At 42.2% G+C, this 13,227-nt stretch overlaps 1 protein-coding gene across 4 annotated transcripts in view; it reads right to left on the bottom strand.

Annotated features, from left to right (window-relative positions):
- si:zfos-2326c3.2 (mitogen-activated protein kinase kinase kinase kinase 4) overlaps positions 1-13,227 on the bottom strand; it is a 57,658-nt gene that overhangs the window by 16,041 nt on the left and 28,390 nt on the right. For 3 of the 4 annotated variants that reach the window (XM_023989465.3, XM_023989467.3, XM_023989466.3), the window contains exons 15-22: positions 12,895-13,092; positions 12,436-12,615; positions 11,480-11,611; positions 6,998-7,065; positions 5,798-5,877; positions 4,645-4,739; positions 2,493-2,605; positions 618-708 (exon numbers count right to left, since the gene is read on the bottom strand). In XM_023989465.3, the coding sequence (XP_023845233.1) occupies positions 618-708; positions 2,493-2,605; positions 4,645-4,739; positions 5,798-5,877; positions 6,998-7,065; positions 11,480-11,611; positions 12,436-12,615; positions 12,895-13,092 (957 nt within the window). The remainder of the gene's footprint in view (positions 1-617; positions 709-2,492; positions 2,606-4,644; positions 4,740-5,797; positions 5,878-6,997; positions 7,066-11,479; positions 11,612-12,435; positions 12,616-12,894; positions 13,093-13,227) is intronic. The other variant, XM_023989468.3, reaches the window with a different exon arrangement.

The raw sequence follows: 13,227 nt of genomic DNA, 5'->3' as shown, positions 1-13,227 counted from the left end.
GTTTTAGTTCGTATGCACAAAGTGCCCTCTAGTGTTTGTCATGCAAATGACTCACGCAGGACCGGGGACACGGCTGAGCTCAAGTGGCTCCCTATTCCCTATATCGAACACTAGTTTTGACCAGGGTCTATATGGCTCTGGTCAAAAATAGTGAACTTTATAAGCCAGGGAGTAGGGTACCATTTGGGTCAATGCATGCTGCTGCCTGTGTGAGTAAGTAACGAGATTTCACACTGCATCTACACTGTTACAACAAGCCTGAACTCTGACTATGACCCAATTTCCAAATCAGCAGTTCAGGAAAGCCATGTTAAGCAACCTATTAGACTGATTTAATGAAGCTGACTCTGTGGTATGAACCTGAAGACAATGGACACCACCATCTGTTATCTGACTAAAATATCGATGGAAAGCATGGAACATCATCCTGTTCAATGTTAAGAGTTTGAAACTTATTTGTTATGAGTTTTCATCAAGTGCAGAATAAATATCTGTTACAAGTGAGAGAAGCTAAGCTCTCAAAGCTAATAAGTGAGTGTACTTTTACACAAAATGTCCTAGAGGTAGTACTGTATGGATGTGGGGGTGTGTGTAGACAGAAGGGTGTGTATGTATACCGGGGTCTGGTTGAGATTATGATGGGGCTGCAGGACAATCCCATCGGGGGCTCCTCGGAAGAACTTGCCCTTCCCATTACTCAATGGAGACCTGGAGAAACACATACAACAGCAGTCAGAGAGAGGAGGCTCACGCAACGTTTAACAAAACATTTTACTCAACCTTAGTACATTTTATTCATTTAGCAGACACTCTTATCCAGAGCAATTTACAGGAGCAATTAGGGTTAAGTGCCTTGCTCAAGGGCACATCGACAGATTTTTCACCTAGTTGGCTCAGGGATTTGAATAAGCGACCTTGCGTTTACTGGCCCAACGCTCTTAACCGCTAGGCTGCCTGCTGCTCTACTAGTATGATAGTCAGTGAGCGCTGGTGAGGTTATACTGTATACTGCTTGTTTATGGCTGTATAAGTATAAATAAATAAATCGATCAATCAATCCAGGTGAACCTAGGGCTGTTGCGGTGACCGTATTACCGCCACACCGGCAGTCACGAGTCATAACCGCAGTCAAATTCCATGTGATCGTCGAGTCACGGTAACTAGGCTTCTCCAAAACTGCGTTCTGATGACACTGATGGTCAATAGTAGCCTACCAAACTTCCTATCGCCTCTATTGTCCCTCTAATTAAACTGACATCAATGCAAATGCAATCAAAAATCAAACACTTCATGAGGGCCCGGGCATTTAGAGTTTAGCGGAAAGGGATCACCTGTTGCGCAGCGAGAGCCAGCTCCTCATAGCTGGTTGATGCATGGAATGAAATAAGTGTTCCTATAAGCCCATGTTGTGCAACATTTCTATAGGMTTTGCTATGCAATTGCATGAGAACYGAGTTTTGATGGMCTTTGTTAAAGAGAGGAGGATCCCATCAGCTTTCTATAGGCTAGGCCTACTATATTTCTTTCTCAACTTTCCTAATATTAAGCACATTGCTTCACTTTACAACCGGAGTAGCCTACCTGGCTGGCATGTACTGCGGGAAAAGCGTCCTCCATTCGCTATTTAAGTGCATACGGTGACWTKTTTTTTTCCCCTGCCCCTGTTCAGCCCRTTCTGAATCAAAACTAATTTTACACATATATTATTTAGTATATGTGATAGATTAAATAGAGAATAGTCTGATGGGTGAGAACATTATCAAGTGCTTGTCAAATTGTGAATGAGAGACAGAGGAAGTGTGTGCAGCCTCCCAAAAAACAGAGCAAAGCGCATGCCTTTCATGCAACCTTTTTCAAATCATCATTAGTCGCATCATGCAGCCTTAGAATGTATTAGAAATCAAAAGTTATAGCCTAAGGTTTGTATCACAACTAAAGTTGTATAAATAACTCTAAATTAAGCATTTCAATTGATCACTTTGTTAACTGCTCAACACAGAATAGCCGCATGTCTGCGCACTCTCATGGAAATCGTTTAGGAAAAATATACTTTCTATTTTATTCAGCTATGTTCAATTGTATTCTTCTTTCTATTAAATAACATAAAATAATGCCACTGGAAGTATAAGAAAATCTTGTCTGCAAATGAACTAGTGTATGGCACAGCCAGATCAGGGCCTAAAATAAGGACAACTCTGAAGCTATTCTGTTCTTCTGAAATAGGCTACAATTTCTTCATATCATAATGTTTCTTTAGACCGGCCTAAAATAAATAATGGGTTCATTGTGATGGTGTAGGGTATATTAAATTGATTATTTTTTTACTTTTTAAAATGTAGATGTTCCAAATGTCCGCATCAGTGGCTTGTAGGCCATGCATGGAAGCCTGGAGATGTTAATTAACCGTCAATTACCGTGAGACCGGCCCTTATGTGGATGACAGTTACCGGCTGACAAAATGTCATGACCGCCACAGCCCTATGTGAACCCACCTGGTTTTCTCCTCATCGTCACTACTCCCGACTTCATCACTGGAAGAGGAGTACTCTGTTGCCTTGACAAACGGACTGAGATTGGACTTGACCCCAGATAAGTGGCCGAAGCCCTGAGACAGAAACACAGAGCATAACATAAGAGATAGAACACCAGACATCAGGATTCATGAGACAGACACGTTTATGAAATAATACAGGACTGCTAATGCTAATGCTAATTGAGTATAGGAATAATTGTCACGAGATGATGACAAACGGCTGGATGCTATTGAATAAAACACAAGGACACTGTGTGTCCTCTGGAGGGAATCAGAGATGGGACAGAACGGGGTTCCCATCTGCTGCCTTGTCCTCTGGTCCCGTCGGAATGACCGGAATCTTAACTGGCATTACTTCTCGGAATGGCATACCTCTGACATCAAATCAATAGGCCTAGTCATAAGACGCACTATTTGGTCTAGAACGGATAAGCAGGAATGATACACTATTTAGATGAGACTATTTATATAGATGAGTCGATGAGGAGGAATTCTTTGTTTTGATAAACGCAGATGTTAAACGGTCAGATAGATTCTCCTAATTCAAATCCAGAGGTAATCGGATTCATCAGTCTCCTACCTTTAATTTTTTTAACAGACGGTCACAAACAACAGTAACGAACATCTGACGAACAACGAGACGAGACCAACGTGATTGCCTTGAAACTTGGTGACCAAATGCAAATATTTTCCACAACCACAGGGCAACTGGAGCCAATAAAGAAAATAACAACTTTTTCCACTGGAAGAGTTCTGATAATCATGGCTGAAAACGACATTATAAATCTAATGTGGGTGAATGAGTAAAGGATTGTGGGAACGATTCCCAATGGACCGCGAATATGTATGCACGCATGACTCTCACTTTGGAAAAAAGCGTCTACTAAATTGCATTTTTATTATTTTTTAGATACTAGGGTTGGGCGATGTCAAGCTTTGTCCTATCTTGATGATGTACTAGTAAAACATTGTGATATATGATGGTATCGGCCCCTATTGGCCAACCCCAAAAAGTTAATTAAAACAAACTTGCATGCTACAACTTCATGAAAAATAATCCTGTTGAAAGCCTGGTCAGAGGCTAAGTGGAGGCAAATATTTTTGTTTATTTCTGATGGAGCTTCAGCATGGCCAGGTAGGTGTGTGTGGGGGTGGGTGGGGCGCACACGATGGAGTGACAGTCTATACCGTAGTGAGTTAGGTTATAAATCATGGGCTGGATAGAGGCAGTCTTCAGAACTGGTTTTAATAATTGCTTTATTTGCATCATCCTCCTTTCTTAAAAGGCCTATGGTTTGTTCTATCTCTCATAAAGCTGTGATTGAGAATAGCATATGCCCAAGCCTATAGATTCAGACTTTTATTCTTGTTCTTTTTGAAAGTGGCAACTATAGGACAATTCTTTCTTAGGCTATTCAAATCTTTGGAAATAGGCTACTGTTCATAACTTTAACAATTTTGTTTTCAACCTTGTATGCATAGCCATAGGAAGTAGGGTGCTGCTGTGCCACCTGAAAAAAAGAATAATAAATAAATCATAATAATTTGCAGCACCCCCAAACTACTTCCCGTGGCTATGCTCGCATGGGGGGATTTTTCCGGCCCGCACAGGTAATTTATTTCTTAATAAGCTTAAACTTGATTGAACTCGTCATTCGATTTTTCTATAGACTATTGATACAGATTGTTCTCTCTCATTATTAGTCCCCTGGCTACCTTAAGTTTTTAGGCTATTCAAATACATTTATGAGATGGAAGTCCATTAGATTCATTCGTTGTTTGATCGGGAGAAAGCCACGCATGCATAAAACGATGAAAGTGTAGGCTAGTCTTGCCCAAAGTAGTATTATTATCGTATGGAGAAAGAAGGGAGTATAGCCCAAAAATTCTACAGCTAGACATAAGATAGTTAAGGAGTGTCCTTTATAAAGAAATTCGGTTTAGGCTATAAGGTCCATGCTTCCGACATGAGAGAGAGAAACAATATGGGTGGAATTCTCTCTCCACTCTGTCAAGTTCAAATAGGTTAAACCATCGACGATGGCTGTCAATCATCGTCGATAGACGATGCTATCGTAATATAGCCCAACCCCAATAGATACTGTACATACATGTTGCTGCAGCAGGGCTGCCTGAGCAGTCTCCTGAGACTTCTTGTACTGTTGAAGACGGCTCTGCAGCATAGGGCTCTCCAGCTTGAAGTAACCTGAAAGAGTCAAAGGAAAATCTCTATCTCACATTTCATTATGTTGTCCACTCTCTTTAAATATTACCAGAGCCATACAGATACTCTAGATAGCTTTGGTGGCTCATTATGTGATCTTTCCTCAAACTATGTATGCTCAGTATGCTCTGCTAGTATGATGAACAAGTCTAGATAAGGACTAAGGCATGAGTATACATTGTATGGGATTCCTTGTTTTTCTTCTGGCTTACTTCCTGAATGCTAAAATGTAAAGCCCTTGTAAAGGACTTGGAAAAGCACTATAAAAATGTATCATTATCACTACTCTATTTGAGCTATTGCTCCCTCTTCATATACAGTATATGAAATCCTTTTACATTTAAACAAAGACATTTATTTACCATATTGTGTGGGAGGCTCCTGAACTGCTTTCTTAAAACTGACGATTACTGGTAAAAAAGGGATCTTTGAACATATTACCCAGTGTTTCTTTCTTTCTTTCGCCATCCAAAAGGCATTTATTTTGAGTCTGTCTAACCATTAATTGTACTGGTTTTCCCCACACCCATTCTACCACAGGCCCTGTTACTCACCCACACGCCCGATATACACTCCCACACACCCCAAAACACACTGCACTACTCAACAGACAGAGTACAGGCCAATGCTACCACTACACAGAAAATGTTAAACACCTTTTAGGTCTTTCCTAAAGACAAAAAACTAGGTAAAACTTTCAACTATTTTTCTGTTTCAAAGCCAAACAGTAAGCCGGTGGCACGGTGCATGGTTCAGAGTTTCACTTTCAAACACTTTCAACTCATGGGGGGAACAACTCTGACAGGATGTTTAGGTTCCAGTGAGAAATTTCCTGTGTATTGTGGTTATAGTCTGATTTGTAAACACCCAATGCTTTCTCACAGGCTGTAGATCACCATGTAGTAACACTATGCAGCTGATGGATCTACTATGAATCGATGTGTTGAAAGGAACCCATCTCTAGTGAGTGGTTTAGAGACAGAGAGAGAGAGGGAGAGGTGAAGCGAGTGAGTAATTGTGGAGGACACAAGGACACAGACCTGACTGGGAGCTGCTGCTGGAGCTTCCGTGAGATGACATGGATTTCCCACCCTTCTCCACAGGAGACTGAGGGCCCCCACTGGACAGCAGAGAGGGAGAGGGAGAGGGAGAGGGAGAGGGAGAGGGAGAGGGAGAGGAATCAGTGCCACAGGTAACTTCTACAAAGCTGTGAACGATCTGAGAGACAAGGCAAGAAGGGCTTTCTACGCCATCAAAAGGAACATAAAATTCAACATACCAATTAGGATCTGGCTAAAAATACTTGAATCATTGCTCTTTATGGTTGTGAGGTCTGGGGTCCGCTCACCAACAAATCATTCATAAAAATGGGACAAACACCAAATTGAGAGTGTGCATGCAGAATTCTGCAAAAATATCCTCAGTGTACAACGCAAAACACCAAATAATGCATGCAGAGCGATACCCGCTAATTATCAAACTCCAGAGGAGAGACTTTAAATTCTACAACCACCTAAAAGGAAGCGATTCCCAAACCTTCCATAACAAAGCCAACACCTATAGAGAGATTAATCTGGAGAGGAGTCCCCTAAACAAGCTGGTCCTGGGGCTCTGTTCACAAACAGACCCCACAGAGTCCCAGGACAGCAACACAATAAGACACAACCAACACATTGGAAAGAATAAACAAAAAAACAGAGCAAACTAGAATGCTATTTGGCCCTAAACAGAGAGTACACAGTAGCTGAACACCTGAAAGCTTTGACTATGTACAGACTCAGTGAGGATAGCCTTGCTATTGAGAGGCCGCCGTAGGCAGACCTGGCTCTCACGAGAAGACAGGCTATGTGCACACAAATTTAGGTGGAAACTGAGCTGCACTTCCTAACCTCCTGCCAAATGTATGGCCATATTAGAGACACATTTCCCTCAGGTTACACAGCCCCACAAATAATTTTAAACAATATCTATCAGGGGAAATATCACAGTGTGCCATCACAGCAGCAAGATTTGTGACCTGTTGCCACAAGAAAAGAGCAACCAGGAGAGGGAGAGAGGTGACACACAAGTTATGCTCTATACTTCAAATTATGTAACAGAGATATCAAATGTCCATAGAGTGCCAGTGGAAGTGATCCCCTAAGCACATGGGGCCTGTCAAAGCTGATCTATGGATCATTCACCCTGTGACTGGTAGGATCCCTCCCTGAGAATGATGTGTGATGTGGTGAAAAAAGTACCTTGATGAAGTCCGGTGATGACTCATCAGCTCTTTACAATAGAATTTCGATGTTGTACGCTCCGGAACCTTCAAAATACAATTTTGACATGTGAGTACACAGTATATGCCTGACTGCCTTCAACAAAGCATGCTGCATATTAGGACATTACAAACCACTGCATACTATGTAAGGACCGCAGAAACAATATAGTATGTGGAACTGATCCAAGTGAGGCAACCTGGACTGTATCACCTTCTATAGTAAGTCGATATTTAATTACAATATAGCTGCTACATTCTAAGAACTACAACTTTAGTCAAACTCATGAGAAGAAACATATGTCAAGCAGGCACTCGGGCCTTGTGTTCATGTGACTAATGCTTAAATTTCTCAACGTGGTCCCCTGCAGCTGTCAACCTTTTCACCTTGCTCTCATGTGTCACATCATCACATAAGAGGAAAGGAAGACTACACCCATTGAAAGAGGAAGTCATTCTGAAAATACCCATCTGACTACTGACACTCCTTCAACAGGGYTTACTAGCAGCTCTGGGTTTCATAAGTGTTTCTTTTTTTTGTTCTTTCTGTGATACGGACCTACAGTACCGTCTGTAGGAAATTCACTTTAAAACATCAATGTTTAAAATGTCAATGTTTTCTCTCCGCTGTGTTGCACATTTTTTTTTTGTTTCAAGGTGGCGTGGGACCCCCAACAAAATTTCGCTTAGGGCCCCCAAAATGCTAAAGCCGGGCTCTGACTGCATGTGAGGGTATGGAGGTGGATACGCAGACCCGCGAGCCACTGTGGTCCCCCATGATGAGTTCAGATTTGTTGTGGTCCCCAACCCCATCAAAGTTACCCATACCTGAACTAGAGAAATGTTGTGAGAGTTTGTTATTGGAAACACAGAATGTGCATCACATCATCGAATGTGTTTGCTTTAAGTCATGGGTGCCATAGGAAGCCCGAGGGCACTGCCAAACTCGTGCTGAACATTCCACTTCCTCTAAGCTTGCATGATCAACATAATCACAAAAACAACAACAGCAGAACCCCCTAAGAGATAATATCACACGCACATATATATATATATATATATATACATATATACATATATAGTCTCACCATATATATATATATATATATACATATATAGTCTCACCACATATATATAGTCTCACCAGGCACACACACACACACACACAGACAGACACATATAGAAACATTGACCACACATACAGTACCAGTCAAAAGTTGGGACACACATACTCATTCAAGAGTTTTTCTTTATTTGTATTATTTTCTACATTGCAGAATAATAGTGAAGATATCAAAACTATGAAATAACACATGGAATCATGTAGTAACCAAAATAGTGTTAAACTAATCAAAATATATTTCATATTTGAGATTCTTCAAAGTAGCCACCCCTTGCCTAGATGACAGCTTTGCACACTCTTGGCATTCTCTCAACCAGCTTCATGAGGTAGTCACCTAGAATGCATTTCAATTAACAGGTGTGCCTTGTTAAAAGTTAATTTGTGGAATTTCTTTCCTTCTTAATGCGTTTGAGCCAATCAGTTGCGTTGTGACAAGGTAGGGGTGGTACAGTGGGGCAAAAAAGTATTTAGTCAGCCACCAATTGTGCAAGTTCTCCCACTGTAATAACGAGAGAGAGGCGTGTAATATTTCATCCACTAGGTACCACTTCAACTTAATGACAGACAAAATGCGATTTTTCCGCCCAGAAAATCAACTATTGTAAAGGATTTTTTGATGAATTTATTTGCAAATTATGGTGGAAAATAAGTATTTGGTCAATAACAAGTTTACTCCTCAATACTTTGTTATATACCCTTGTGTTGCAATGACAGAGGTCAACGTTTTCTCTAAGTTTTCACAAGGTTTCACACACTGCTGCTGGTATTTTGGCCCATTCCGCCATGCAGATCTCCTCTAGAGCAGTGATGTTTGGGGCTGTTGCTGGGCAACATGGACTTTCAACTCCCTCCAAAGATTTTCTTTATGGGGTTGAGATCTGGAGACTGGCTAGGCCATCCAGGACCTTAAAAATGCTTCTTACGAAGCCACTCCTTCGTTGCCGGGCGTGTGTTTGGGGATCATTGTCATGCTGAAAGACCCAGCCACGTTTATCTTCAATGCCCTTGCTGATGGAAGGAGGTTTTCACTCAAAATTCACGATACATGGCCCTATTATTCTTTCCTTTACACGGATCAGTCGTCCTCGGTCCTTTGCAGAAAAACAGTCCCAAAGCATGATGTTTCCACCCCCATGCTTCACAGTAGGTATGGTGTTCTTTGGATGCACTCAGCATTCTTTGTCCTCCAAACACGACGAGTGAGTTTTTACCAAAAGTTCTATTTGTTTCATCTGACCATATGACATTCTCCCAATCTTCTTCTGGATCATCCAAATGCTCTCTAGCAAACTTCAGACGGGCCTGGACATGTACTGGCTTAAGCAGGGGGACACGTCTGGCACTGCAGGATTTGAGTCCCTGGCGGCGTAGTGTGTTATGGATGTAGGCTTTGTTATTTGGTCCCAGCTCTCTGCAGGTCATTCACTAGGTCCCCCCGTGTGTGGATTTTTGCTCACCGTTCTTGTGATCATTTTGACCCCACGGGGTGAGATCTTGCGTGGAGCCCCAGATCGAGGGAGATTATCAGTGGTCTTGTATGTCTTCACAATTTCCCTAATAATTGCTCCCACAGTTGATTTCTTCAAACCAAGCTGCTTACCTATTGCAGATTCAGTCACTTCCCAGCCTGGTGCAGGTCTACAATTTTGTTTCTGGTGTCCTTTGACAGCTCTTTGGTCTTGGCCATAGTGGAGTTTGGAGTGGTGACTGTTTTGAGTTGTGGACAGGTGTCTTTTATAACTGATAACAAGTTCAAACAGGTGCCATTAATACAGGTAACGAGTGGAGGACAGAGGAGCCTCTTAAAGAAGAAGTTTTCAGGTCTGTGAGAGCCAGAATATCTTGCTTTTGTAGGTGAGCCCACATACTTATTTTCCACCATAATTTGCAAATAAATTCATAAAAAATCCACAATGTGATTTCTGATCTTCCCCCCTCATTGGATCTGTCATAGTTGAAGTGTACCTATGATGAAAATTACAGGCCTCTCTCATCTTTTTAAGTGGGAGAACTTGCACAATTGGTGGCTGACTAAATACTTTTTTGCCCCACTGTATACAGAAGATAGCCCTATTTGGTAAAATACCAAATCCATATTATGGCAAGAACAGCTCAAATAAGCAAAGAGAAACTTTAAGACATCAATATGATGTCTTTAAGTCAGTCAATATGGAAAATTTCAGTCAATTTCAGTTGCAAAAACCATCAAGCGCTATAACGAAACTGGCTCTCAAGAGGACCGCCACAGGAAAGGAAAACCCAGAGTTACCTCTGCTGCAGAGGATAAGTTCATTAGAATTACCATCCTTAGAAATTGCAGCCCAAATAAATGCTTCACAGAGTTCAAGTAACAGACACATCTCAATATCAACTGTTCAGAGGAGCCTGCGTGAATCAGGCCTTCATGGTCTAATTGCTGCAAAGAAACCACTACTAAAGGACACCAATAATAAGAAGAGACTTGCTTGGGCCAAGAAATACAAGCAATGGACATTAGACCGGTGGAACTCTGTCCTTTGGTCTGATGAGTCCAAATTTGACATTTTTGATTCCAACCATCATGTCTTTGTGAGACGCAGAGCAGGTGATCGGATGATCTCCGCATGTTTGGTTCCCACCAAGAAGCATGGAGGTGTGATGGTGTGGGGGTGCTTTGCTGGTGACACTGTCTGTGATTTATTTACATTTTAAGGCACACTTAACCAGCATGGCTACCACAGCATTCTGCAGCGACACACCATCCCATCTGGTTTGCGCTTTGTGGACTATCATTTGTTTTTCAACAGGACAATGACCCAATACACCTCCAGACTGTGTAAGGGCTATTTGACCAAGAATGAGAATGACGGAGTGCTGCATCAGATGACCTGGCCTCCACAATCACCCGACCTCAACCCAATTGAGATGGTTTGGGATGAGTTGGCCAGCAGAGTGAAGGAAGAGCAGCCAACATGTGCTCAGCATATGTGGGAACTCCTTCAAGACTGTTGGAAAAGCATTCCAGGTGAAGCTGGTTGAGAGAATGCCAAGAGTGTGAAAAGCTGTCATCAAGGCAAAGGGTGGCTACTTTGAAGAATCTAAAATCTAAAATCTATTTAGATTTGTTTAACACTTTTTTGGTTACTATGTTTTTTGGATTCCATATGTGTTATTTCATATTTTGAGGTCTTCACTATTATTCTACAATGTAGAAAATAGCAAAAATAAAGAAAACGGTTTTGACTGGACCTCTGCACACAACATGTGTAAATGTACACGTATATATACAGTATGTACACAACATGTGTGTGTTCACACCACAACATACACACATGTCACCACACTGATAGATGGACAGACCTTTGGTGGGCACTCCATAGAGCTTTGTAAGTCCCAGAAGACATCGTCAAACATAGGAGACATGGGAGTGGTGGCCATGTCAGACATAGAGCTGCTGTGAGGGGCGTCTCGACTGGAGTTAAGATTGGCATTCTGAAATGGACACTTAGTTTAGATCAGGCCAACTATATTTTTATATATTCATACAACTCTGGGTTAGATTACTTTATTTAGTGACACATTGGTCGCATTCCAAGTGGCACCCTATTCTCTATAGTGCCTTACTTTTGACCAGTGCCCTATGGATGCAATATAAAGGGAATAGGGTACTATTTGAGACAGAGACTCTGAGTACTGAAGGACAAACAAGATGGAAAAAAGGAAGTAATCGTTTTTGGGTTCTGGATAAAGTAAGAGGAAGGACAACTAAGTTATCAACCACAAAGCACAAGATGGCATAGGATATGTATAGATCCTTGACTAATACCTTCCCAACAGAAGAGCTGACAAAAACTGTGAGAGTACAAAACGTGGGTTTTCGAAATGTTGAAATGATCAAAATATATGTTGAAGCCTTGACACCCATTTGATTAGTCAATAGGGTCTTGCAAAAATACGTGTCATAACTTCTAAATAAATTGAAAGAGTGACATTTACAGAGATTTTTAATCTAACGTTTGCAGTTACTAATATAGAGATGCGGGACTATTCTTGGACTTGTTTGCTAAGTTAACCCTTTACTTTGAATCTCTTAGGCAGCTGTTTTAACTATGTGTCACTGTCAAGTGGTGATGGTGTTGATGTCGCCAGTACATATAATGTATGAGGTAAGTACACCATATTGCATATTGTGAATGCCTAGCTGCGTAATGATTTTCCAAACTGGGGCAAATAAAGATATTGACTGATTGAATTGATTGGTGGTGTTAGGAAGGGTACGGTTATTTGGGCAGGGGATGGGGAGTGGGCTACTGTACCTGTTGTATGGCGGCCCTCTGCATGGCAGGGGTACAGGGGCTGGAGCTGCTCCCGGAGCTCAGTCTGGTATGGATGTTTAGGGGGAGAGGGAGGGGGTGTAGGGGAAGGGGCAGCCCAGCCAACACTCTGTTCAGGTTGACCTGATAGCTGTCAGAGGTCTTCCCCCTTTCCATCTCCATCTGAGCAACATGGACAAGAACAGTCAGAACCAGACCCCTGGATACTGTAGTCAGACTATATTATTGCATACTGGATTATGAATTATAACTAATAACCCAAAACAGACTTCCAATCTCTCTTTGAGTGACTAATAGCTATCTGGCACACTAATGCACAAACGCAAACAAACACAACACTAGACAAATAGTGATACAGACAGGGCGGTGAGAGAGAGGGAGGCAGCGGGTAGTGAGGGGGGGCTCGGGGAGACGGGGGGAGTGGGACAACGGGGACTTTACCGCTTTGCACTGGCTATTTGCAGGGCAGTTAGGCGTGGCACTAGCAGCCTTCTGGGGCTCCCTCTGTTTGTGCCTGTGGTCGTGCTGAAGCGAAAGCAGCTGCGTTTGGTCTTTGGGCAGCGTGCGGTGGAACTTTTTACCCTGCTGCTGCTGCTGCTGCTGAGGATGAGGCAGTGGAGGTGGAGGCTCGGTCCTCCTCTACACAACGACAGAGACAAACACAGGACACTGGCATTCAGCAGCCTCATCCCGTGCCTGCAGTACTGCCCCAAGACAGATAGATGACAAGGCCATGTGGCCAATGCTGCAGCCTGGAAACAGCTGCTTTCAATA

The sequence above is a fragment of the Salvelinus sp. IW2-2015 genome, linkage group LG6.1, assembly GCF_002910315.2.
Source record: "Salvelinus sp. IW2-2015 linkage group LG6.1, ASM291031v2, whole genome shotgun sequence".
Lineage (NCBI taxonomy): Eukaryota > Metazoa > Chordata > Actinopteri > Salmoniformes > Salmonidae > Salvelinus > Salvelinus sp. IW2-2015.
The sequence above is the reverse complement of the archived record's forward strand: the minus strand, read 5'-3'. Positions and strand labels throughout refer to the sequence as shown.